The sequence below is a fragment of the Ornithodoros turicata genome, chromosome 10 (genome assembly GCF_037126465.1).
Source record: "Ornithodoros turicata isolate Travis chromosome 10, ASM3712646v1, whole genome shotgun sequence".
Taxonomy (NCBI): domain Eukaryota; kingdom Metazoa; phylum Arthropoda; class Arachnida; order Ixodida; family Argasidae; genus Ornithodoros; species Ornithodoros turicata.
In genome coordinates this window covers 20,497,966-20,523,934 of record NC_088210.1, presented here as the reverse complement: position 1 = coordinate 20,523,934, position 25,969 = coordinate 20,497,966, and the positions used below count along the sequence as shown (strand labels likewise).

General features: G+C 45.7%; 1 protein-coding gene across 2 annotated transcripts; it reads right to left on the bottom strand.

Moving 5' to 3' along the window:
* Positions 1 to 4,486: 4,486 nt before the first annotated feature.
* On the bottom strand, positions 4,487 to 24,421 carry LOC135370936 (phosphatidylinositol 4,5-bisphosphate 3-kinase catalytic subunit beta isoform-like). Of its 2 annotated transcripts, none has more exons than XM_064604865.1 (21): positions 24,268 to 24,421; positions 22,052 to 22,210; positions 18,926 to 19,157; positions 13,779 to 14,014; positions 12,168 to 12,341; positions 11,568 to 11,637; positions 11,320 to 11,495; positions 10,365 to 10,583; positions 9,413 to 9,661; positions 9,279 to 9,335; positions 8,984 to 9,172; positions 8,738 to 8,859; positions 8,539 to 8,682; positions 7,487 to 7,652; positions 7,307 to 7,425; positions 7,090 to 7,199; positions 6,933 to 7,011; positions 6,654 to 6,827; positions 6,454 to 6,571; positions 6,226 to 6,371; positions 4,487 to 5,979 (listed from the first exon to the last, which is right to left on the bottom strand). In XM_064604865.1, exons 2-21 carry the CDS (start codon positions 22,202 to 22,204, stop codon positions 5,712 to 5,714), a joined length of 3,201 nt encoding a protein of 1,066 aa, XP_064460935.1. In that variant the 5' UTR covers positions 22,205 to 22,210; positions 24,268 to 24,421; the 3' UTR covers positions 4,487 to 5,711. The 2 variants fall into 2 exon arrangements, with proteins under 2 accessions (XP_064460935.1, XP_064460936.1); XM_064604866.1 differs by having other exon boundaries at positions 18,926 to 19,109.
* Between the last annotated feature and the right edge of the window lie 1,548 nt (positions 24,422 to 25,969).

Genomic DNA, 25,969 nt, shown 5'->3' with positions numbered 1-25,969 from the left:
CAACAGACAGTGCAGTTTGAGGAATTTAACTGACCAATTTTGAAGAGAAGTGAGGGTGTACGGGCAACATTGAGTCGTAGGGGGTGGAGAAGGGATTCTTCTTTACGACTGCTGTGGCAAGCGATGACGAACTCCAGGTTTTTGCTTTGATCTACTTTCACCGGAACCGGATTCTCCTCTTTTCAAAGACAGTAATTTTAGTGGATTGAAAGCACCTTACAGGAAAACGATACGACAGACTGACAGCTGTCAAATCAAACATCAAAAGCGTACCATCCAGTTCAAACGAGCAAAGCATATACTACGGCACCATAAAGACGAAATGAACGAGGAAGCAGCGATGAACGGGACAATCAAACTCCTCAAACTCAGGGAGATCCCGAACGTCGTCGTAATTACACCAGCTAGCATATGCAGCAGTCTTGAGTAGTAACAAACTTACGAGTAACGTTTAATTGTAACTAGATACTTTTTGTAGGAACTATAAGTTACTTTTCTACAAAAGGTGTCTTGTATAGGTGGAACTAGTTAGCGCTTTTGGTTAAAGTAACCGTAAAATGTAACTCAGGTGTTTGTAATATTTTCCCCGCGTTAGTTTATTAGCCTCGTTTTGTCGATGCATCGAATACCCTGCCCCCTTTTCTCAACCATTAATTGTAACTCATGCAGGCCCATTATAACTTATTTACTTTTTTTTGTAGTAACTTACTCATGACTAGCTTGCATGGAGTTACTGTGTCTACGAATATACAGCGATCGACTTATCGTGTCTTCTGAACCGTTACTGTGAGTACCTACCGATCTACTAGAGCTCGCTGTGTTTTTTGGGCTGCTTGCTTGGAACATCTTTGGCACCAATAGCCTACACGTACAGCTTGCATGAGAGTTAACTTGAACGCCATTCCGTCCTGCCGGACCCTGGGGATGCTTAAAGGTGCTGTAGAGCAGCTGGGAAGCTGTTAATACTGGCAGCAGCATTTATTTATTTATTTATTTACAATACCCCAAAGGCTCTTGCGAGCAGCGATTTGAAAGCTTATTCCGAAAGAAACTGCAAATTTTATGTGCGACAGAAAACTCGAAATATTTTTTAATCACGACTGAAATCGCGGTGAAAAGACGCGGGGCGACGCCTGGTGGGAAACAACTACCCATTCGTCGAGCAACACTGTAGTGTTACATGACCCTAGCCTAGCTCTATCCTCCCTCTATCGACTAAGTCACGGGCTAGGTAGCCGGAAGTAGCAGGCTAAGCAGACGGGCTAAGCAGAACTTTCTTTGAAAAGTTTGTTCAAACGAGATAGTCCCTGACATAGATCCTCCCAAAATGCAAGAACACTGGCACATCGTCGAAATGAGTAACATAACTGTCAGCAGAATCATCATATGGGAGTCACCTGCGCCATGTGCGCCATGCAAATGCACCACGTCCGGCGAACCTGCGTGGTTACGGTAGCGGTCCACAGATGTCGCTGTGCGCTCCCATTGTTATTGGAATGTTTATATTCACCGCCCTACACGGCGGGAACTACGGAGGTCGTGTCGGGTCTTAGACACAGGGTTGCCCGTAATATTAAATCTGAATTTTCTTTAAAAAAACAAACGAACTACGAGGTGGATTTGAACGAAATTTGTGGCGTTTGTATATACTGAGCACCCAGGTTGTCAAATGAGCCAGCAGTATAAAATTTTTCATCTATTCACAGTAAGAGGGGTGGTCTGGATTGGATTGGATATGAAAGAAAAATATAGAGAGGGGTGACCCTCGTTATGAAGGCGTTGTCTTCCGCTAGGCGCTGCCAGGGTGGCCCTCTTATCCCGCTTAGCAGGGTGGTGCGATGTTCAAGTTAACTTTGACGTGAGCCGTACGCTCACACCACATGGGAAGGAAAATATCGTGGCATGCCGAGGCACAGAACCATGCCGCGGCGCGACGGTATTAGGAATGCTCAAGGCGTGTCAACGATAACGCAACGGCCCAGAGACAATCTTATCTGGTCCTCTCATTGTAAAGCGCACCTGTTATGCGGAAAACATTACGTCGTCCATTTTATCCCCGAACAACGAAACGATCGCACGGAAAGATATGCGGTTGTGAAACGGCATGAACTGGAGCGTGATGCACGGACGCCTTTGGTTTTGCACTTACTCGCATTATTACGCATGACGTTCTCTCGGTATATATACATGTAAACCAAGTATGCTAGTGGGTGAAGTATGCGACAGTGACCATTGGACAGAGCTGCTGGAAATCGTAAGACATCATCATGGTCACAGTGTGAAAACCACAGTAAGAGGAACGTTCTATACGTGAGGCGCGGACCATTGCTCGATCACTGGACATTTGCTCACCCTAGAGCACACCCTGAGATTTTAATTTCACAATTGCGTTGCTATGTATATATGCCACGTGTAACATGACAAATAAAGTGGCAACATAAAAGCTGAATGGGCTGGTGAGAATTTGTCCGCCTTGAGCCTCTGGGGCTGAGCACATGCCCGGTCAGCTATTGTCCGGGATCCCCATTATGTAACCCAGCAAAAAAAGAAAAAGAAAAAAAATCGTAATTTCTAATTGGTGCGAATGGGATCTAACTGGTCTGGACAATATCAAAACCTAGTGGATCAATCGGTTCCAGTTGAACTGTCCAGGTGGTAGCTTAGAAACCAGCTGGAATGTCCATTTGGTTTCCTGCACTCCAGCTGGACGCTCAGTTGGACATTATGGAACCAATTGATCGTTCTGATTGGGACAGTTGCAGTTCCACTGGCACATTTGTAAAGGAAGTTGCGACCAGTAGATCGGCATTTTCAATGTAATTCCTAATCTATAAAAAATCAGTAAGCAACGGTAATTTAATTCCATTTTGTCAGTAGTTTATGCTTGAAGGGTTAGTTCCTCATTCGAAGTAATAAGTAGCAGAAAATGCATAAATTAGATTTAATTGCTATAGATGGATAGATTATGAAATGATTGTGGCAATGACACTGCGTGGCTTTACGTCACGCGACTTAACTTCCGTTGTCTTCACTTTAGTTTGAAACCGAAACTCATCGTCATGTCTGACCCACCGCCATCGGCATCGGCATCACGATTTTGAGAAATAATAGTGATCGTGAAATAATAAAAATCCAAATAGGAAAAATTCTGTTGGCGGCGATCATGGCGGCGACGGCGCAGCGCAACACAGCTCGGTATTTCATCCAGTTTTTCAACTCCTCAAAACTGTGTAAAAATGTGCACATGATTGATTGATTTTAAAAGAAAAAAATGGAGATGGTAGTCCCGAGCCACTCGGGACTGGCTACTCCAGGACGCGTTATTAATAAAAGAAAGGGAAACTACACTAACCTCGACGCTTTGAAGCGCTTTGAAAGAATAAATGAGAACATCATCACCGAGCTTGTCACCAAAAGCGAAGTCTCAAGATGTCAAAATGTGAACATCTTTAAATCTGTGTCGTGAGGTGCCGTGTTATGCGTACTTCGAACTTGTGCACCAGCTGAATTACGAGGAAGGACAAGGGGCGCGTGTGGGACAGTCGAGGTCTCAAATACGAACTAAGGTTAACTAACTCGATATCGATTTGAACTGCCCTTTTGACATGTCATCACCTTGCGCCGGATAGAATACCCCTGAGCCAACGTGAAGTAATAAATACCCATGTACTCACCTCGTATGCTACATATCAACTTATGTCGCTACTGCTAGCGTACTAGTCACGGTACAATAATAAATACCCATGTACTTACCCTAGCATCGTCGTATTATTTGCTCATGTGTTTACGAAAGAGCTGACACAGCTTGTATACACTTGTGGCACACCACCCTCTTCAGGAGATACAACTGATTCCTATTAGCCAACTATTTATGTCTAAATGGTTGCCTATAGAACCCATTGGATCGAGCTGGGAGACCAGTCGGTGCCAACTGGTCCAAACGGTTCGGTTGGCTAGAACCCATTGGGTCATGCTGGGAGGCTAGTTTGTGCGAACTGATCCAAATGGTTTGGTGGGCTAGAACCCATTGCTTCGAGCTGGGAGGCCAGCATGTTTTCAATTGGTAAATATTGGCATGCCAGTCATTTGCAATGGGAGCACCATTTGGTTCCAAATGGTTGAGACCAGTGGGATGAGACCAATGGTTGCAATGTGTTACAGGGATGTCAGTCATTAGCCAGGGCTTTTCCCTGCATACATTAAAGCACGGTGTCGCTGCTGCGTTCAAGTTAATGTTGCAGCAAACTGTACCAACACCTCTTAGGAACAAAGCCTGAGCGCCTGAGCGCCTGAGCGACGTGACGTAACAGCTAAAAGTCCGCCAATCAAAACCATGCTTCGGCGACGTGCAATGAAGGGCATGGGCTGGTTGCTACAAGAAAGCCAAGGCTCATATAAGAGGGCTTGCGTGTTGAGTTGATCCTCCTGCGTTAGATTTGGTCTACGACTAAAGTAAGACTTCTCCCTCTAAAGATAGTACTTTGCGGGACGTATGGAATATTTTATGTGAAACAGAATATGTTGAAAACAAGGTGAGGTTCATGGACAAGATAAATAACAATAACATGCGTATCACAGGGATTATACCCCAAACTCCATACTGCACCTCGAACGAAGGGGGGACTTCGTTTGGGAGAAGAGTCAGACAGGCTGCAGGAGACGCTGAAATTTCGTGCTAGAATGGTGTTCAGTAATTTGCGATTTACACTGTGGAATCTCTACGGCGCCACCAAAACTGATGGATATATGTCTAATAATTGGGAGTAGATTTCGTGAACTGATGGAATTCGATGTAGCGACCACCACCGAAGGTGCAGCTGGAGAACTGTTGCTCCGTGCGCCCAACCAGCGACTTCTCAACAGCCGGAAATCAACAACTCATTTCTTGCCCATCGGATTATGCCTGTATGGCCTAGCTTCCTCAGATTTTTTAGGCAGCCTCTATACACCGAGATCACATCACCGTGCGCAACCCGCCATATGTTGCGCGGTGCTACATTTACAGCACCTGATCTATAGACGGCAAGCAAATAACGAACTGTTCCCATCACATAAGGTCTCTCGGCTGTTAGCACTGATCACTTCCTACATGGACGGAGCAATGGTGCGTAGCAAGTATGGTTAAAGCCCCTAGCGTTCTGTGGTGGAAAATTGACTTTTCCGCGAAATGGGATTTACACTGAATCCGCAGGATTCCGCAAAAAAAGAAGGAAAAGAAGGAAAGTGCAGCATCTTCCGAAGATCGCATATCGACTCATTCTGCACACTTTTCCAGCCTTTCGTAACGTTCCAGTGTGCAGAGAAAACCAGACTCAACTCTATCAATCTCTGGCCATTGCTGTCCTCAAGTTTCCTTTCGTCGCGGCACGTTCAGCTGCAGCATTGTCAGTGGTGTCCGGCATCGCAGTCGTGACCGATGGGGTTTAACCCATTAACCCGTGAAAATGTCGCATATCGACTGAAATGCTTACATAGTTCTGTAAGATATCGAATATTTCGCGAAAAATGGACGATTCTGAGGTAAACAGCAGGTTCCGCGAGATATGATCGATTCCGCGAAATTTTGAGGATTCGCGGAAAGCTAAGGGCTCTAAGTATATCGTCATGCATACAAGTTTAAGTCTTTTCCGACTGGCTACTCGATTCGAGATTCCTACCACAGTACAGCAGCAGAAAGACATCCCAATGCTCAGGATTTCGACCCTCCTCGGCTACTTGTTGTCTTTGGCAATGTTATGTGCGAACCAGTTGATACTAGTCGTCCAGCTATTCCTGAGTGCTTCGTCAAACTTTGCTCTAAAGTGCTGTAACGCATCAGCTTCTGACACGTCAAGGACCAGGGTCTCTCGTAGGTAGTCGAGGTCTTTCTCGGACGTTAACTCGGGCATCCCCGTTGTGAGCATCATGGCGAACAACGAGATGATCAGTGCTCCTTGGCGTCGAAGTATTAGGAAGGCTTCTTCGCAGTATTCCTGAAACCTGCATGATAAACTATAAACTATAACACAATAACTATAAACTGTGGTAAACTATAACTATAAACTATGGTAAGCTACAACTATAAACTATAGCAAACTACAACTATAAGCTACAGTAAACTATAAACTATATCACTTGATTCACAGGCAGAGATACATTTGATGCGCTGTTATTGCCGGCAGCGAGAGATGATTCTGGTTTTCATGGGCACATTAAGTGTATTTAGAGATTATTGATGCGACATACCGGCAAAATGCTTCCGACTTATGCTTGTCACCATATGTGATGACATGCACGAAGTCATTGGTAAGTACAAATGGTACACGCTCCCTCCTGATGCCGAACTTCTCTTTGAACTTGCCCAGGATGTGGCCATAGTCGATATGGAACAGCTGCGTGCAAAAATAAAAAAAATATATCCATAGGGATTTTATACGGAACGGGTAGCCTTGCACATTCAGGCTGTATACTGACCTCTCCATTGGACTTGATCATTATATTGTCGCTATGCCGGTCCGCGACCCCGAGTACATAGGTGGCGACGCAGTACCCAGCACAAGAAAGGGTGAAGTTTTCGATTGCCTTCTTGAGGCTATCAATAGAACATTTAATAGATGTATTATTGTATCCCTAGAAAGCAAAAGTCTTAAAATAAAAGGGAAAAGCTGCACCACCTTTCTTCTGTAGTGTTCATGTCTTTAAGCCACGCAAGCAGTGATCCCTTTTTGAACGCCGAGGTCGCGCTGAAGTTCTTCATCTTTTGGATATTTGCTATGGTGTTTGCGTTCTGTACCACTTCGATCAAGCCCATGTTTAGGTCTGTCGATAAGCACTGATACGGTACCATTCTGGACGAAATAAAATCGTCTCAACGAGCTTGCAGAGCAGCAGATTATAGATATCTTCGCCATAATTCACTTAGTTGTCGCACGTGCAGAGCGAAGGATAATTACCTGAAGTCGTAGCCTTCATCTTTCCATAATTTGTCCATGATGCCAATTATTTGCAGCGTCAACATATCTTGTCTCAGATCTGCAAGCCGCATTCCGAACTGACGGACACCATGGCTTCGTATTGAAGCTCGATATCGACACTCATCATTACACTTACCATCCCCGTACTTGTAAATGATCATAATGTCGTCGGTATTGGGATCCGCGTTTTCAAACGTCAGCCACAGCGGCTTCATCTTCGAGTCCATTATGCGGCAAGACTCTGGCCTGTTGAGATTATACGCAGAGACGAAGTACGACCATGGAATTACGAAAAGGACACGCTTTAGAAAAGCTTCTATATACCGATTAAAAAGAATTACACGTGGACCCACCTGATCTGCTTGAGCACGTGCCGTGGATCGAGGGGGCTGCACAGGTCGTGAAATGTAGACTGAAAGACGTCTTTAGAAACATGCTCTCGCATTTCTCCCAGAACCTTTTCACGGCATTCCTGCGGGGCAAGAAAGTAGCAACGTTGCGAAGCTGCAGAACCTTTTGTCGAGGATTAATGCCTTCTTCTTGTTTAGCTCCCACTGAATCTTCTCCGTGACGGTTCTTAGTTTGTACAACGCCTCTGTCTGACGGAGCAATGCATCCTTGTGCTCTGGAGCCCCATGGCAGTAAGCCTCGACGATCAGACCAAACTTGATGCTAAGGGCGGGCACGTGCATTTCACACCTGGGTAATAAAGTACAAGACAAGTAAAGTACAAGTGCTGTTATTTATTTATTACAGGAAACCCTACAGCTCCACTATATTGTGGCATTACGTAAGGGAGAGAGGACACCGTACAAATGTATTATAAGAAAAATGATGATGATTCAGGTTTTCTTGGCGCATAAGCAACGAAGGCCATAATATAAGAAAAACGAGACGTGCACAGTGCGAGATACCACTCAAAGATAACACTAGTTGTTGAGTGAACAACGTCCCGAGGACGGTTCCATTCTCGGATAGTTCGGAGAAAAAATTAGTTTCTGAAGACTCGAGAGCAAAAAACAGTATAGGGTCCAGTTTTGCATTCGTGATCAAGGCAATCGGAAATGAAAACAGGAGCTAAAAAAGGTATTCATTTCTAGGGATTCCATCTGACCCGTAGAAAACATCACCGTAAAAGAATTTCAAACCAGCTTATGATCAACGATTTTCTAACGGAGCATCCCAACCAGTATCAATTTCAAAGAAACAGAGTGAATATATGGTGAATAGTTGTTCATAACGAATCTTGCAGCTTGACATTGATTTTTTTTTTCTAATTTATACCGTAAACCAATATCCATGGGATCCTAGACAACGCTTCAGCATACCTCACCAAACCTCGCTCATGAGCATGCTCATTCATGCTCAATGTGGCAAATGAGTTGAGCATGAATGGGCAAGCAGAGCGCTGAGCGGGGAGTGAGTGAGCGAACAGTGAACTGAGCAAAAAGTGTGTGAGCATGACTGAGCAAACAAGTAGCTGGAGATCACAAGTGTCGACCTTTGCGCTTGAGTACGCTCGGATTGGACGATCTCCTTTGTGTCTAAAATATAAAATGCCGTAGCACTTGGGAGTCGTCATTACCTCAGAAGCCAAAACATTTGGTGACCAATATGCCTGTTCCTCAGAGCCCTTTTGACGAGAAACTTGGCCAGGTCGCACTCCAAGTAGGATTCGTGCTTCAATGCTTGCACTAGTTGTAGCAGGTAGAGTGACAGCTCCTCGTCGCTGTTACGAAAGAGTTTTCCGTCATGCGGGAATATACGACCTGCCTGCATTATACCTCATTTCTTCGAGGCAGCGGACTGCGAAGCTACGGACGAAGTTGTCCGGGTAAGAATAGTCAAGTAGTTCCAAGGCGTCTTCAGGTTTCAGCGGCATCCAAGCCTGGAGGAGTGCCTGCATCTACAACAAGGTGGAATACATAAATTTATTTCCCCGTTGACGATTATCTGACGTAGAAGTCGAGCAAACTGAGCAGCACCATCTGTACAGCATTAATATTAGGAGCGACAGTCAGAAGGCATACCTGGGCGACATCTCGATGATCCGCCCAACGTAGAGATTGAAGCAGCTTCGGCAGCGTTCGTGGTACCTCTTTGCAATCTAACCGCAAGAACCATAATAATTGCCGATCCTGCTCGTGCAGCGGTGCTAGGGGGTCTTGTTCAGAGATCTGCAAGAGCTGTCGCAGATGGCTCTTGCTGGCGTGCCCTTGCTGTTAAAGGAACTTTGGATCTAAACTTTGGAACTAAAGGATACCTTCCGTCGATGAAGCAGAATTCTTCGTAGTAGACGTTAAACCTTGATGTCTTTTTACTTACCGCACGCTGAGCGCCTTCGGTGCCCTGGTTCATACATGTAGCTGCACACTCAAGGATCTGTGCCGTACACCGAAGCAGGAATCATGTATGTACAGATGAACCATTTTGATAGTAACAAAAGAAAAAAAAATTACCTCAGCGAGTTGAGGGTATTGAACACTGTGTACTGCACTGTATTTGGGGAAAGAAATGGTGATGACAGATGGCCTTCCAGGGTCGGGATTAGCGACTACGGTGCCCAAAGGATTGAGCATGTCCACGTCTTCAGCATGGAGGTCCTCCGCGTAGGTCCACATAGCGAGGCGAAGGTATCCCGAGCGGAGATGCCCACGGAAGTCGTACACCGTCGCATTCACCCATGCAAGCGGAGACGCGTAAGAATCCTACGAACAATAAGACAGGTAGATCTGAAATAGCTGAAGAACCTCCCACAGACGACGTTAATGGCAAAAGCTTAGTGATTGAGTATGTAGCGGTTGCTTAGTGTTTTGATGCGAATTCATCCCCGTTCATCATCTAAAATAATGTTGTTGTTGTTGATGCGAAATTTGATGCGAAATTTGTTGCGTTTGTGTTTGTTGTTGTTGATGTGATGTGATGTGATGTGAATAAAGAAAAAAATGGGGATGTAAGTTTCGACGAAGTCAAACTGGCTACCCCAGTACACTTAATACAGAAAGTTCAATCTGATGATGAGATGATGAAACCGATGATGATTTGTTGTTGTTCTTGTTGTAGACTTCGAATGTTGCTCTGCAGGTTTTCTTGCTCTGTGCTCTCAGACACGCTATATCTTTGTAACGCCAAAACATTACGTGAAATTTCTTACGTGTCACCCACGTTAACGATTGGAAGGACATTTCCTGGGACAGCGATTCATACCTGCACTAGTGCCACTGCACACCACTGAACACTTTCTGCAACGTTCTGCCATTGCGCCAAACTTCGATAGGAATTGAATTATGCTAGTAATGCGTGTGGCAAACGGGTAATATCCTGGAACAATGTGCTGGTCCACGATTCCGAAAAAAAGTTATCGAACCTTCTGGACTTTCGGGACTAGTCGAATTCTTCCTATTCACTCACCGGTCCGAGCTTTCGCCGAATGCGTTGATATTTAGCCGATCTTGTGACTTCGAAGAGAACTATGCATAGTCGAGCAGAGCGTGGTATGTCACATACTGCAATCTCGAAGTGAAGATCAAAGCCCCAATGGCAGGCGTTGTTCTCCAAAGTTGCGTCTGGAGTTATCACAGTTTGGCACAGAGGCTCCTGGCCATGGAAGAGCCCAGCTTTGACTCCTATCTGGCGATAGAACGCATAAGCTAGGTCATTTGAACAGTTGCGGTCTGTCCCGCACGCGTAGCTTTAATAAGTGATATTTATTTTTAGCATCTTTTATTCGTCACCATTGTTGTAGCTTTTTTTTTAAATGCCCACGCTGATGACTGTTGCCGTGATGCACGTATTGACGATCGAGAGAAGCGGAAGATGGTGAAAATCGCAGCGTTGATGTATGGTACACTAAGATGTTCCAGTGCATCGCTGTTGGGGATTGAGCCTAGCAACCTTTTAGCATCAGCAATATCGGAATCGGTAAGCGGGCACGTCACTGCTCAGGTTGACAGTGAACGCGGTGTAACATTCAATATGTCCTCAGCAAACATATCCCGACAACGACCATACAACACGTATGCCATTTTTCTTCATTTTCATACTTCTAAATGGTCACGCGTATCGCCCGTACGGGAATAACCGTAAACCATTACAACTTTGTCTCCGATTGTCTCATGCAGTAAGGCAATGACATGACCATCCTGACTATAGGATGCCCCAAACATTAATTTGTACAAATTGCTGCAACTACTGCTCCACAATGTCACCATTTCTGATTATGTCATCCTATCAGTGTTCACTACCACCATTACTCTCTGCCACACGGGCGTAGACAATATGACACGTGAATGGTCACTACGAGACATGCTGTGCAGAGAAACTGAAAACAGATCATCTGCAGTGACAGTAATAAAGTAACCGACACCTTAGCGCCAAGATCGGCGTTGATGTCTTTGGCAGCCAGGATATGAACGATGAAATGCTCGGTGATGCTCCACGCAGAGACTGCTGGGCTGACGGACCGATGTTGAGGGGCCCCTCTGCGACAACAAGCAGATCCCAGACATTCCTCGATGCTCGAGTACACGAGGTCATGGTCAGCTTCATGTAGGACAAATCGTGTGACTCTCACCGTATTTTGTACGAATACCAATGTACTGCAGAATACCTTACTTTCAATGTCGCTGACGGGAATAATGCCGAGTTGAGGAGGCGAGCCTGCAGATATCTTCTCCTCGATGTACTGAAAGTTAAGTTCCACGAGCATGCCTTACGTATACACTTGAAGATAAGAACGAGTAACTTTCGATCACATTGCTCCTTTGATCCCTTTGAGGACCACGTGCACTGTCACAACCGTTATAGACCCTGACGCGAGTGCATGCGAAGGTCTTGGGCGAAGGTCAGGTACCATACGGGACCATATATGGGACCATACGGACTTACAGACATGTGCCTAGGTAACCGAGTCACCTGTTTGCAGGTCCGTATACGGTACCATTCGCTGCTGGCGTGTCGCTCTGAGAAAGGAATGCACCGGAGCATCAGCATCAGGGGACAAAATTGTAATTGCAGTCCAGAAAAGAAAAAAAAAAAAAGAACCTGCACAAGTGTTCCTTAATTTCGTCATTTTGTTCCCTTAGAGTGTAGGAAGACTAAGTTTTTAGAATGAAAATATCAAATTCGCATGCAAAGTTTTCATTTCTCGCGCGGCTATGGTACGACAAAACTGTATAGCTAGGGCAAGTCATGTCTGCAGTACTCATAACGCACCTTGTACTGCATCAAGGGAAGCTCTTCTAGCAGGTACTCTTCTTTGCCCAATACCTTGAAGACAAGGTTTTCCATGCCGTGATCGCACAGCGGTTGTGATGCGGGTACCTGCATCACTGTGAGCAGCAGATCTCTGGGAGTGTCGAATATACCAATGTTAACGGGCAACGTCACCTGCAAATAGCAGCGTACACAATGTGGGCGACTTGAGGTGAAACCTTAGTTTCCGCATGTATGAAGGAGCATGGAAAGGCGTAGCAAAAGATGTGTCAGGTCGAGTAGAAATTTGGATTCAAGCCCTGGGGTACATACTCGCACAAAGAGCACGACTGTTGTACGGGGGCACAAGGGGGCTTCCAATCTCGTGCACTCTTAAAAATGAGGGGGGGGGGGGTGTCGAGGTAGCTTGCCGTTGTTGTTGTTGGCCGCACTCAAGTGGGCATCGTCACGACTATAGCCAAAAAAAGGAAAAGAAGGTGGGAGAAAGGGGAGTTGAGGACTTCAAAGTGATGTAGAAGCAGGATGACCGGTACTGATGGGACGGAAGCACACTGTAGGTGTGAGGTGCACTAGAGTGGTCTCTCCGCTAGGCCCGTTGAGGGCAGGGTCTTCTTTGACCCACACTCTTAAAAATGAACTTCACCACATAGCACGCTCCTAGCCAACCACCATCCCGGATGACAACGTTCTCGCCCCTGATTTGTTGAAAACGGGAGGAGGAGCCTATTTTGTGCCGTGCATAATGGCCACAAAATAGGCTCCTCCTCCCGTTTTCAACAAATCTAGGGCGAGAACGTTGTCATTCGGGGTGATGGTTGGCTAGGAGCGTGCTATGTGGTGAAGTTCATTTTTAAGAGTGTGGGTCAAAGAAGACCCTGCCCTCAGGCTGCAGGTCTGGGACGACTTAAATCCGCCAAATCAGAGGCGGATTTGGGGGGGGGGGTGTCCTGAGCCCCCTCCCCCCCTCTCAATTTCTGTGGTTACATAGAGTTTCACTTGACCGTAGGTAGTGTAGTAGGGTGCTATCCAAAGCAGGACCCCCCTCAGAAACATTCTAGATCCGCCTCCCAATAGCGAGTCTGTTTTCTTTCTTTCTTTTCTTTTGCGGTTGTACTTGGCGCAGCGCGGCCCGCGCCTGACGCAGAGCCGTCGACCGGCCACTGTGACCCTCGCGCCGTAGCAGATGATTCCAGGGGTGAATCTAAAAGGGAGGGAGGGGGTCCGGGTGACCTGACCTGACCACCCCTCAATTGCTGTCGTTACATAGAGTTTCAATTGACCTTGATAGTGCAGTATAGCATGCTATCCAAGGCAGGACCCCCGGCCCCTCCCTATCACAAAAATCCTGGATCCGCCTCTGGATGATTCTCAGGAACCAATAAAAGTACCCGGATAATCTCAGGAGCTGGGGGAGTTCGCCGCTGCTACGCGCATTACTACGAAGCGATTTTCTCAGGAAATGCGCCCTTCCCGAAGAAAATAGTTTGAGTTCCTGAAGGTAGCATATTATATGTTCATATTACGAGGCGAAAAAAAAAATAATAATAAGAATACATGTTCGAGGTGCCCTCCATGCTCCTTGAAAACAGACAAAAAAACAAAAAAACAAACCCCCGATTCCGAGAAGATGTGAACCGTGAAGGTACTGTCGGCTGTTAGTCTGTGTCTCAGGTGCATGGGAACAATATGGTCCCATCGACGGTCCACTCTCACGGGGTACCGGTACTTGAGCTGCTCTAAGGGTGGCCAGTCGGCCCGTTCATCAGCCAACTGACGACAGAAGTGGTTCATTGAACGACGGAATTCGCTCACTTCTTCAATGTTCAGGCTGTCGAAGCTGCCAAGCCCTATTTCAAGCATAGAGAACAGCTTGTAGAAACGCAACGATCAAGTTCAACTGTATAAGTTCGATACTACCTTCATTGCGCATGCACACTACTATCTGGTTCTAAGTTCTTTCCAAGTTTTCTATGACTCCAAAGGGTTTTGTGTTGCTTTTGCTGGGACGCTGTCGTGTTAGTGCAGTGGTCGGGAACCTTTGCAATCATAAGGGCCACATTTCATGCCCCGTCGTCTTCTTTTTTTCTTTTTCAGATATAGGGCCGGCAGAACATATTTGAAACCATTTCAAAGGAAGTCTAAATTAGCCTGCCGCAATTATTAAGCGGCTGAACAAACCTTCTTAGTGTGCGAATATTAGAAATGAATTTCGGGTGCGAGTCGAATATTTGCGATATTGGGTGTGAAAAGGTGGTAACATCTATAGTTACCACCTACACTCTTAAAAATGAACTTCAGCGCACAGCACGCTCCTAGCCAACCATCATCTCGAATGATATCGTTATCTGCTCTGATTTGCTGAAAACGGGAGGCGTACGCCATTTTTGTGACAATTATGAACAGCATAAGTGTCACAAAAAAGGCGTACGCCTACCGTTTTGAACAAATCAGGGCACATAGCGATATCATTCGAGTAGATGGTTGGCTAGGAGCGTGCTGTGCGGTGAAGTTCATTTTTAAGAGTGTAGGACGCGACAGTAACGCTGCAAAGTCATTTGACACTGCACTTTGAGGCGCGCGCGCAGATTTTCGCCGTGAAATGAAAGAAGCGCCGAACACGAACATCGCGGAAACAAACACGCATGATGAGCACAGCCATAAGACATCATCGAGGATCGCGGTCTTGCTGCACTAGTGTATGAGGCTGTTCGGAACTATGCCTTACCGTCAGGAACGACGGTCTCACGCGTGACGTCACGCATGAAGGCACAGGTGAAACTATGCAGTGTCTCGCCTACACGACAATTACGGTAGGCATTGTCAGTACAAGAAGACAGCATTTGCCACCTTCATATTCCTTCTGAGATGTGCTCATCACTAAACCATCCCACATTCTGAACATGTCATTGCCCTTATACCTCCATTCTGTCTGTTTTATCAGCATTTAAATGTCAACACAGGTGTTCACTGTTCGTGAAAGATTTTTGAAGTGGAAGTTGTTTTTACGGTTTTCAGCTTGCCTCAGGAGAACGGCACATTGTTTCATTCTAAAAATAATTTTACTGTACATGTGTAAATAGGCAAGTATGCCCTATGTTAAGCCAATACATTACGATATATTCCTTATTAGCACTTCCTGCATTTCTCTAAGGATCAGCAGAACACAACTGTCACCATGCATGTTTTCGTGGCTTAACCGTTACCCTTAGATGCCTTTATCCTATGACGTGATATTCGATTCGATATTCGAAGGACAATTTTGCAAATATCCGTATTCGATTTCGAAAAAATTTCAATATTCGCACACCTCTACCTTGTAAGCGTAAAGTACTGAAAGCTCGCATTTTCCATGGCTTGTTACATTCACAAAGTTATGGGGGGGGGGGGGAGTGATGTAGGGGGAAGGTGCGGTCAGCCTGCTCTGAAGTGGCGGGTCGGTGCAGCCAAGGGAGGGAGAAGGGGAGAGTGAAAGAGTGAGGGGAGAGATGATGGTGGCACAGGAGAGGGAGAGGTGTGCTAACCCTCTTGCTCTGGGATTAGGGTAGTCCAAGAGGTCTACCCACCACAGAAAACATGCGAGCATCCCTCAGTAGTCTTCATTGGGATGCTCCCTGTACCACGGTAACCGCCAGGATTATTGGCGAAGTTACTCCACGCCCTGACAAAGTTATGGTAAGAGAGTACAACAAACACATCTTGTTAACTTTATTAAGAGCGGGAAAGGCAACAGAGGAGGAAGTGTCCACGCCTTCATTTCCCAAGCCGCACAATGTACTGCAAGTCGAGTGCAATAGGGGTGGACGGTATGTGTCTTATCAAAGTTCCTTAGTTTCACGAGTCTCTTCAAGGCCTTCCACCTACCCGTCCACCCCTATTGCACTCGACTTTCAGTACATTGTGCTACTTGGGATTGTTTTACTTGTGATAAGACAGTTATTTTGTTTTCTTTGTGATAAGGCGGTAGTCACCCAAGCAGCACAATGTACTGAAAGTCGAGTGCAATAGGGGTGGACGGTATGTGTCTTATCAAAGTTCCTTAGTTTCACGAGTCTCTTCAAGGCCTTCCACCTACCCGTCCACCCCTATTGCACTCGACTTTCAGTACATTGTGCTACTTGGGATTGTTTTACTTGTGATAAGACAGTTATTTTGTTTTCTTTGTGATAAGGCGGTAGTCACCCAAGCAGCACAATGTACTGAAAGTCGAGTGCAATAGGGGTGGACGGTATGTGTCTTATCAAAGTTCCTTAGTTTCACGAGTCTCTTCAAGGCCTTCCACCTACCCGTCCACCCCTATTGCACTCGACTTTCAGTACATTGTGCTACTTGGGATTGTTTTACTTGTGATAAGACAGTTATTTTGTTTTCTTTGTGATAAGGCGGTAGTCACCCAAGCAGCACAATGTACTGAAAGTCGAGTGCAATAGGGGTGGACGGTATGTGTCTTATCAAAGTTCCTTAGTTTCACGAGTCTCTTCAAGGCCTTCCACCTACCCGTCCACCCCTATTGCACTCGACTTTCAGTACATTGTGCTACTTGGGATTGTTTTACTTGTGATAAGACAGTTATTTTGTTTTCTTTGTGATAAGGCGGTAGTCACCCAAGCAGCACAATGTACTGAAAGTCGAGTGCAATAGGGGTGGACGGTATGTGTCTTATCAAAGTTCCTTAGTTTCACGAGTCTCTTCAAGGCCTTCCACCTACCCGTCCACCCCTATTGCACTCGACTTTCAGTACATTGTGCTACTTGGGATTGTTTTACTTGTGATAAGACAGTTATTTTGTTTTCTTTGTGATAAGGCGGTAGTCACCCAAGCAGCACAATGTACTGAAAGTCGAGTGCAATAGGGGTGGACGGTATGTGTCTTATCAAAGTTCCTTAGTTTCACGAGTCTCTTCAAGGCCTTCCACCTACCCGTCCACCCCTATTGCACTCGACTTTCAGTACATTGTGCTACTTGGGATTGTTTTACTTGTGATAAGACGGTTATTTTGTTTTCTTTGTGATAAGGCGGTAGTCACCCAAGCAGCACAATGTACTGAAAGTCGAGTGCAATAGGGGTGGACGGTATGTGTCTTATCAATATTCTTTAGTTTCACCAGTCTGTTCAAGGCCTTCCACCTACCCGTCCACCCCTATTGCACTCGACTTTCAGTACATTGTGCTACTTGGGATTGTTTTACTTGTGATAAGACGGTTATTTTGTTTTCTTTGTGATAAGGCGGTAGTCACCCAAGCAGCACAATGTACTGAAAGTCGAGTGCAATAGGGGTGGACGGTATGTGTCTTATCAATATTCTTTAGTTTCACCAGTCTGTTCAAGGCCTTCCACCTACCCGTCCACCCCTATTGCACTCGACTTTCAGTACATTGTGCTACTTGGGATTGTTTTACTTGTGATAAGACGGTTATTTTGTTTTCTTTGTGATAAGGCGGTAGTCACCCAAGCAGCACAATGTACTGAAAGTCGAGTGCAATAGGGGTGGACGGTATGTGTCTTATCAATATTCTTTAGTTTCACCAGTCTGTTCAAGGCCTTCCACCTACCCGTCCACCCCTATTGCACTCGACTTTCAGTACATTGTGCTGCTTGGGCACCAGCATCAAGGTGAAAGCGGGGGAAAGAAAGGTAAAACAAGAGGCGGGGACATTTTCTCCTCTAGACACACATCTCGTGCGCGCTTCTTTGCGAAAATCAAGCAGGTGGGGGCTCAAGCGTAATTTCCACTATTTTTTTTTCGACTATTTCTGTTACGATACTGTGCATTGTTTTCGTTGGGTCTGTGGTTATTCATGAAGGACTTCATATTTCTGTTAAAAAAAAGTGAGGTTCGCTTGGAAATTCTCAAAGTTCAATTGAAAAAATAAATTTCCCTCAATTAAAAATTTTCCAAAGCCTTTCTAAATGGCGGCATACGTTTCTAGAAGTTAATTGCCTAAAGTCCCACAATCCTCCGACGAGTACGTCGCCAGTTAGAATTTTTCATCACTTTAGCTGAAACACCCTTTATATTGACGACTGCACTGTAGTACACAGTTTAGTACTCGAAAGACACCGTGCGAGAAGGAGGGCGATGTCACACATCATTTGTCCACTGAAATTTGGCCGGCAACAGGGAGTACCTACTTGCAGTGATGGAGTTACATGGTAAATGCAGGAAGAAAGAGGGAGTAAGCGACTGACAGGGGGAGTGGAAATGGAGTAAATGTGGGAAGTTACTCCTCGTTACTCCTTTTTTTAGGGTGTGTACAGAGCAGGGTTGCGCAGTTGCCACTCCGAAGTTGGAATGATTCCGGAATCATTCCAGATTTAGCAGAGCCCGGAATGGAATTGGAATGGAATGGCCGAAACTGGTCCTAGGAATGGGAATGGAATGGTCTGGGTGCCCCGGTGGCAGTTTTGGTTTTAACGTGCTGGTTTCTGCCCTCGCACCCTTTGCGCCGCACCTGCACACGGTCAAGAGTGAAATAACCTTGTCTTTGTGCGTTTTCCGTGCTTGGTAATGTGAATCTCCTCCTGCTAGACTCGCAGTACGGTTACCGATCCTTTTCTTTTATTGGGGGAATTAACGGAATGGAATTGGGTTGCCAAGCCATTCCAGGAGTGGAAACTGACCATACTTTTTCATTCCGAGGAATCGAAAGGAATGGAATTATCGCAAATCTCCATTCCTCGGAATGGAATTGGAATGGAATGGGATACCCCCATTCCGCAACCATGGCTACAGAGCACCAAAAACAACTAAGTTGTCCTACCTTTGCCGATGAGGTTTCCAATGTGTGCATTGCAGGCACATTCCGGTTTCTCCAATTTCCTCTCGACTAAACGAAAGAGCGATTTGAATGCTCGTACATCGCACAGCTTCCTCCGTTCGTCCGCGAATTCTTCACGCTCTGAAGTGAGCTCGTTGACACCGGTGAACACGTAGCTTTGCTTCTCCTGCAGAACGTGATACAAAGGCAGCTCTTCAGCTCTGCGCCATGCTTTCTGAAACAGAACACGCGTTGAAATTCATACCATCTGAATGGAGGTATACTGTTTAGGTTCGTACGCGGAACACAAACGACCGTGAAACAAACTACCCGTTGAGATTCATAAATATTCTCTTCGTGTTTTTCACAATTAAGACACGGCGCTTGTGGGCGCTATGCTTACGAGACGAATGTTAAGCTCTCCTCTCCTTTGCAGGGCTGTCCTTCTTCCATAACGAGCTCCAACACTTGAGATTTTAACGAGGAGTCTCAGTGGAATGAGTATACTCCACGAAAATGTTGCGTTAGAGGAAGGTGTCGTATCTAAAGATCGGCAACGTGATGTTCACTGCTTCAAAGGAACGGTGTGTCTGGATTATGACGTCTACGAAACCATTGCCGTAAGGACACTTTCGGCAGCCTTCTGCTGCTCTTCTGTTGAGTTGAGTTGATAAGAAATCAACTAATAAGTTGATATAGAAAAAAAAATGGAGAAATAGGCACTCATTGCGAGAGTCGGTTACTCCAGATAACATAGCTAACTACAACAAAATCCAACGAGTGACAAAGACACTCAGTCAGTAACTCTCACACACTGTCCACACCAGGGTTGCGGAGTTGCCACTCCGGGGTTGGAATGATTCCGGAATCATTCCAGATTTATCAGAGCCCGGAATGGAATTGGAATGGAATGGCGAAAATTGTCCTTGGAATTAAATGGAATTAGGCATTTTTTTCGCAGGCGGAATGGAATTGGAATGGACTGGTGTGGGTGCCACACGGTCAAGGGCGAAATAACCTCGTCTTTTTGCTTTTTCCGTGATGGGTAATGTCAATCTCCTCTATAGCACTGCTGGGCTACACAGCACGGTTACCGGTCCCTTTTCATTTATTGATGGAATTAAAGATATGGAATGGGGTTGCCAAGCCATTCCAGGAGTGGGAATTGGCCATACCTTTTCATTCCGAAGAATTGAAAGGAATGGAATTATCACAAATCTCCATTCCTCGGAATGGAATTGGAATGGAATGGGTGATCCCATTCCGGAACCCTGGTCCACACACACTGTCAGTCACACTGTGCCCACCAACTTTGAGTCTGCGCAAAATCGCACAAATGCCTGCATGGCGTGGCACTGATGGTCGGGTGTCGAAGGGCCCAGAACTTTAACAACGTCGAAGGGTCTGCCGTCCAGCCGAGCTAAAGAAGCTTGTAGAGACGTCCAAGCTTGTGAAGAAGACGTCGTCTGTAGGGCACATTGAGGCGGAGCCGGTGGTAAAGTGACGCAAACTGCCTAGGGAACGATGTCGGGAAAGTAGAGGCAAGCTCCGGGTCAACGCGGTGTAGCAGCGAGGCGCGAGCCCCGCCAGAGAGCCATTGTGCGTCAGCCAGTTGGCGGCACAAAGCAGTCAACATGGCCCTACCGTCGGACTTGCTCTAATAGATGAGTCGTGACGCACGCTTCCCAAAACGCAAATGTCATTGTAGGACATCCCATAGATATCCTATGGTCGTCCAGACCTTCTAGGGATGTACCTGGGAAAATAATGGTTCGCTGGGTTCTGATGTGCTCTGCGTGCCGCAGCATCAGCCACATCATGCCCAAGTATGGCGCAATGTCCTGGGATCCATTGAAAGAACAATGTCGTGTCCAGCAACCACCTCCTCCGCGTGTAGTTATATAATATCAGTAACTGCAGAATTGACAGCGCAGGTAGCGCCTGCAGACACAAGGGACTGCAGAGCAGCCTGGTAATTCGAGATAATCACCCACTTGGTCCGTGATTGAGCCGACGCTATATATTCCATAGCCACGAACAGAGCGTACAGTTCAGTTGCTGTCGACGATGTCGCATGGGACAGACGCACTCCACTCTTCTGTGTTTTGGGGGTGCCGAATTAGCTCTCCGTTGCTGGTCACACACGAGTGGGAATCGTCACGACAATAGCCCCCCCCCACCCCCCTCCGAGAAAAAAAAAGAAAGGAGGAAGATGAGAGTTGAAGGGTGTGGTATAGGCAGGATGAACGGTACTGATGAGACGGAAGTGCACTGTGGATGAGAGGTGCAGCGTCTTTGCACGAGGCCCGTTTCTTGCAGGAAACGCACGAGGTTGCGAGTTTTGTAAGTTCGTTCTGCAGAAGAACCTTCAACGAACAGGATGTCCGTCGCTATGCCAGGCCTGGAGTGCGGGAGGTGGGTTTCCCGCATAGTGTGGTATGCGCGGCATTCTGTCAGGATATGTTTCATAGTTTCCGGATGATGACAGGGACTGCAGCTTTAGAATCCTCCATAGAGCCCATCTTGAACAGCTGCGAGTTCGTAAACGCAGATCCCGTGCATAGCCGATGGAGCGTTGGGCAATCAGCCGATAGGTGATTACGACAAGCTCGGACAAGCAAAGTAATAAGGAGAATTTTGGTAAGGATACTCATGAGGAAGTTATGACACATTTAAATAATGAAATGATGACATTCTTTAGTTCGCTATAGACTTCCCAGACTCGACCAGAACTTTTGTTCTTCCCAGAAGAACGAAAGAGTGAACTAAACGGAACTAGTGGTTGTGACAATGCGTCTACTCCCAAAAAGGAATAAAACTGTTCGTTTTTCCTTGAGAATTGCTGTAATGTTTCAATTTTCCAACTTTTCCGTTACAATAACGCATATGTTATACTGTTTATACTGTCTGTGCCCGTCGTGCTCACCATTAATTCATCCTCTCGTATTAAACTCTGTGAAGTGGGGTAAGGTCCTGTGGCTACCACGGGGAAACATCCAATGTCATCATCAATTTTCCATCATTTATTGTTGTTGTTGTTGGTGCTATGCTGCGCAATAATAGAAGGTCGTTCTATTATTGCGCAGCAAGCGGTCCATAATATTGCAGCACGTGCTTCTTGAGACTTACATCTTTGAGTTCCAAAAGCGTTGCTTCTTTGTGAATGGTGAGGGCCACGAACAGTCCGTTCGGCATGAGTATGACGGCCTCAATGTGCGGCTCCGCTTCAGTCAGCCAGGAGTCGAGCAGCGGATAAGAACACGGGCCACCATCCTTCAACATGGTTGCCTGAAAAAAATGACCGGGTATGGACTGAGCTTCACGAACATCAGTTTCATTTTTTTTTCAGTTAAAAGTATACGTTGTAGAGAGATATATCCAGACCTTCCCTACACCCCCTCAAATGTTTTTCGACACCCCCCAGCCTTTTCTTTTTTTTTTCTTTTGTTCTTTTCCTGTGCACAGGGGTGTTACTGTAGAATATATAAGTGATTTTGGAGAATTTTGCAGCACGTAACTATGAGTTTTGGCACACTTTAGACTACTTATACGTGTATTCTGGACTACGTTAACGTGTCTGAACTTGGTAGAAATAATTTTAAAGTTAGAAAAAATCCCACGTCTTTTCCAGTTCGGTATAAAGGCACGCGGGTTAGCACGCATAGACACCTGCATTTTTGATGAAGCGTGCCTCGTCTTGACAGCAGACGTACAGGTCTGGACAAACTTAATAATAACGCGCGAGCGCGTGGCTCTTCTGTGGGAACGCCGCCCTACCTGGAGACTTGCGAGGGGGAGAGATGGCGGTGATGCGCTGAAGCTGCTCTTGGATACGAGAAGTGACACAACTTTGGCAAGAGGTGGCACACACTTTGGCGAAATGTTGCCACTTTTTATCAAGATGGCGCAAATATATATATATATATATATATATATATATATAACTAATACTATATATACTACAGTCAAACTCCTTTACAACGAAACTCAGGGGACAGCAAAAAAAATTCACAGTAAAGGTACTTTGGTTAAAAAGGATGCCCATTATTGGACCTATAGGGCTCCAGCGGGACCGCAAAAAAATTTGTTGTAGTGGTATTTTCGTTAAAAAGGTGTTCGCTATAAAGCAGTTTGACTGTATAATATATAAGAATGATAATTTGGCCCCAAAATGGCGTGGAAATGCAGTGGAATCACCCTTATATGCCTCCAATAAAACTTTTGGCAGCACCATTTCCACGCCTCTTACGCTTGCGATTGTGGATAAACCACTGGCGTTGAACAAAAATAGAAGCGTGGGAAAAAGTTCCAGAAGCGACAGAATGCACATACTCCTAAAATAAAGTCGTAAACATATAGTACACGACACGTTTCTGTAGGTGTGACACCTCCATAGCATCGTCATCGTGTATTTGTGATTAGCGAGTTTTGGTATATAAGAAACGATAAGAAACGATACGATAAGGGAAGTTATCAAATCCAAGCTTAGCAGTGTGATGTCACCACGGCTTCAAAGAAATACAAAGCGATTGGCTTATCATGTTTTCCGAATCGCTATCGTGATGACCTCCACTAAAACTCGCTATTGTTATCATTGTGATGACAATTTATTACCCAATGACAAAGAGGCCATTCCCAGTATAGGGACTTTTAGTACATCGGAAGGTGTTCACGATAACAGTTCTGAAAACAACAAGATAAGTCAATCACCCCCTTTCTTTTGAGCCAGGGACATCACATTGCTAAGCTTGGATTTGATAACTTCTTTTGTCGTATCGCTTTCGTAGAATTTTTCCGATGCATTACAACTCGCTAACGTTGAGTCGAATTCATCGACAGTAGCATGACGTACCAGGACTCAGCCGCTACTCCGTTCGCATGACTCAATCTGAGTCATAGTTATCAGAAACCTCTGATTTTAGTCAGCTGTCAATATCCTACGACAACAACAACAAATAAATCGTGACTATGACATGGGGTGATTCACCGCTGGAGAGCAGTACACTACCCCATTACAGGCGAAACATTTGATGTGAGATATGAGAATGAAGTTAAAGTTCATTGACTATCTTCACACACACACACACACACATGATAGAAGCACCAATGGTGATTGAGACACAGAGTATGACTCTACAGCGTCTGGAGCGAATCGGTAGACAAGGGGAACTCCAAGAACATCAGAAGACATCGACGGTGTTGCACGTGGCTCTGACATATAGGCAAGGAATTGCGGCCAGGTTGAATGTCTGTCTGCTAGCAGTACTCAACTGAGCACACAGTTGCCGCCAATATCGTAGAGCCCGGATTGGCAGGTAAGAAAGCGAGGTGATTAATCTACATACCTTTCTGTAACTTCGGCAAAGGATGGGACTGCGTTGTCGCTCCGAGCTTCCCCCTTGTACTGCGGCACGAAATAAGTCATTTGAATTGAAAGGATGTCCTGTTTCCACGCAGAAAGAGAAACATCCGCCGTCGTGTATCCGTTTGGATAAGCGCACCCAGTCACTGCAAGACACAAAGACAAGCCAAGAGGACAAAGGTTCTGCACACTCTCTCCATAGAGAATTTGATTGGAGTTGGGAGGGGGGATAGGGAGAGGGGAATGTAAATAATGTGACACGCAAAAGCACCTGTCGAGACATTCTCGTCGGTGTTGGTCTTCCACGCTGGTGACTAAGCGATACAATAGTGACGTTATAGAGAAGTGATAGCGGCTTTCGCGGAATTTTGTTTGTCTTAGTGAGATGTGTTTACCAAATTTGATTGGGCTTACCAAATTAGTTTATTAGCATAATTGCACTTGGTAATACTGTATGCATAATTACCTAAAGCGTGTGGCGATAAAGGTGTGACAGTTATTGTTCGCTGGTGTAACGTAAATGTCAGCCTTGCGCAAGGCCGACACTCTTTCAAAACCTCCTTCTAGTTTCTTGTGAGAGCTTGATGTGTCGCATATCATCAATGCCAAATAAGTTTTAGAGCGCTTAAAAAGCAGAATGCGTGAGCCAGAGGTGGGGAAACCATTTTGTAATGCATTAGCATTACTCATCACTTTTTCAGAATTTTCATTACTAATGACGTTACTCCGGCATTACGTTCTCCCAGAAGTGTCTATAATGAGGTGCTGCATTATATAGGTACCAGACAGCCGAATATTCCTTGAATCGGTGGAACTGCAAGAGTTATTGCAACACAGACCATGGGCACCGACTGCGCGGGGTCCTGAGCCCCCCTGGAACTTTCCCAGGGGCGGCCAGGCCCCCTTCGAGAAGTCTACCCAGCCGACACTCAAGACGAACGATTCGAGGGATATCCTAATTGTCCCTTTATTGTTGTCCGTTATTTTTGTTATGTATTGCATTGTTCCTAAGCAACGCGTGTTTCATGCGAGTGAGCATGAAAATCCCGTAAAAATTGGCCTCACGACGTCACAACACGGCTCCCTCCGGCAGATTGAAAACTCTCCGAACATGGCGCAGACTGTACTCCCATATACTCCCATATCCCATACACCCACAACAACCGTTCGGGAGCGTCGGAAGATGGAGACAGGGGGGGGGGGGGGGGGTCCAACGGCAAGCCTATCCTGCCTGCCATTATCCCCGTCTGTTACAATTGAACCTCTGTATGCAATAAGGATAAGTCGATTTATCCCCTTTTTGCAATTTTTCCTGCAATGACATCTACATATCAGTATGTACCTGCCAAAGAAAATTTAGAACCGTATTGCAATCTAATGGCCTGCTACAGGAGGGTAAGAAACGGGAAATGCATGTGTGTCAATGGGACCGACAATCAGATCAGGCCTCTTTTCTCGGTTTGGGACTTTTCGACTTATCCCCTTATTGCATAGAGAGGATCAATTATGTCCTGCATAATTGTCGCAAAAATAGGTGTACGCATCCAGTTTTGAAAAAATCAAGGGAGATAACGGTGGCATTCGAAATGAGGGTTAGTTAGGAGGTGGTTTTTGCCATTCCGTTTATTGCATTCAGTTAGCCGTCTGACTGGGGTATAACATTCTCCATTGTTTAAAGTAAGATA

Excerpts from the sequence above, each read along its gene's own strand:
- LOC135370936 (XM_064604865.1), bottom strand. The coding sequence starts at position 22,204 with ATGTTGAAGGATGGTGGCCCGTGTTCTTATCCGCTGCTCGACTCCTGG. Across the intron at positions 8,683-8,737 it reads CGCTGCCTCGAAGAAATGAG|CGACGAGGAGCTGTCACTCT; the intron begins GTATAATGCAGG and ends CTTTCGTAACAG. Across the intron at positions 7,426-7,486 it reads GGGAGCTAAACAAGAAGAAG|GAATGCCGTGAAAAGGTTCT; the intron begins GCATTAATCCTC and ends CTTGCCCCGCAG.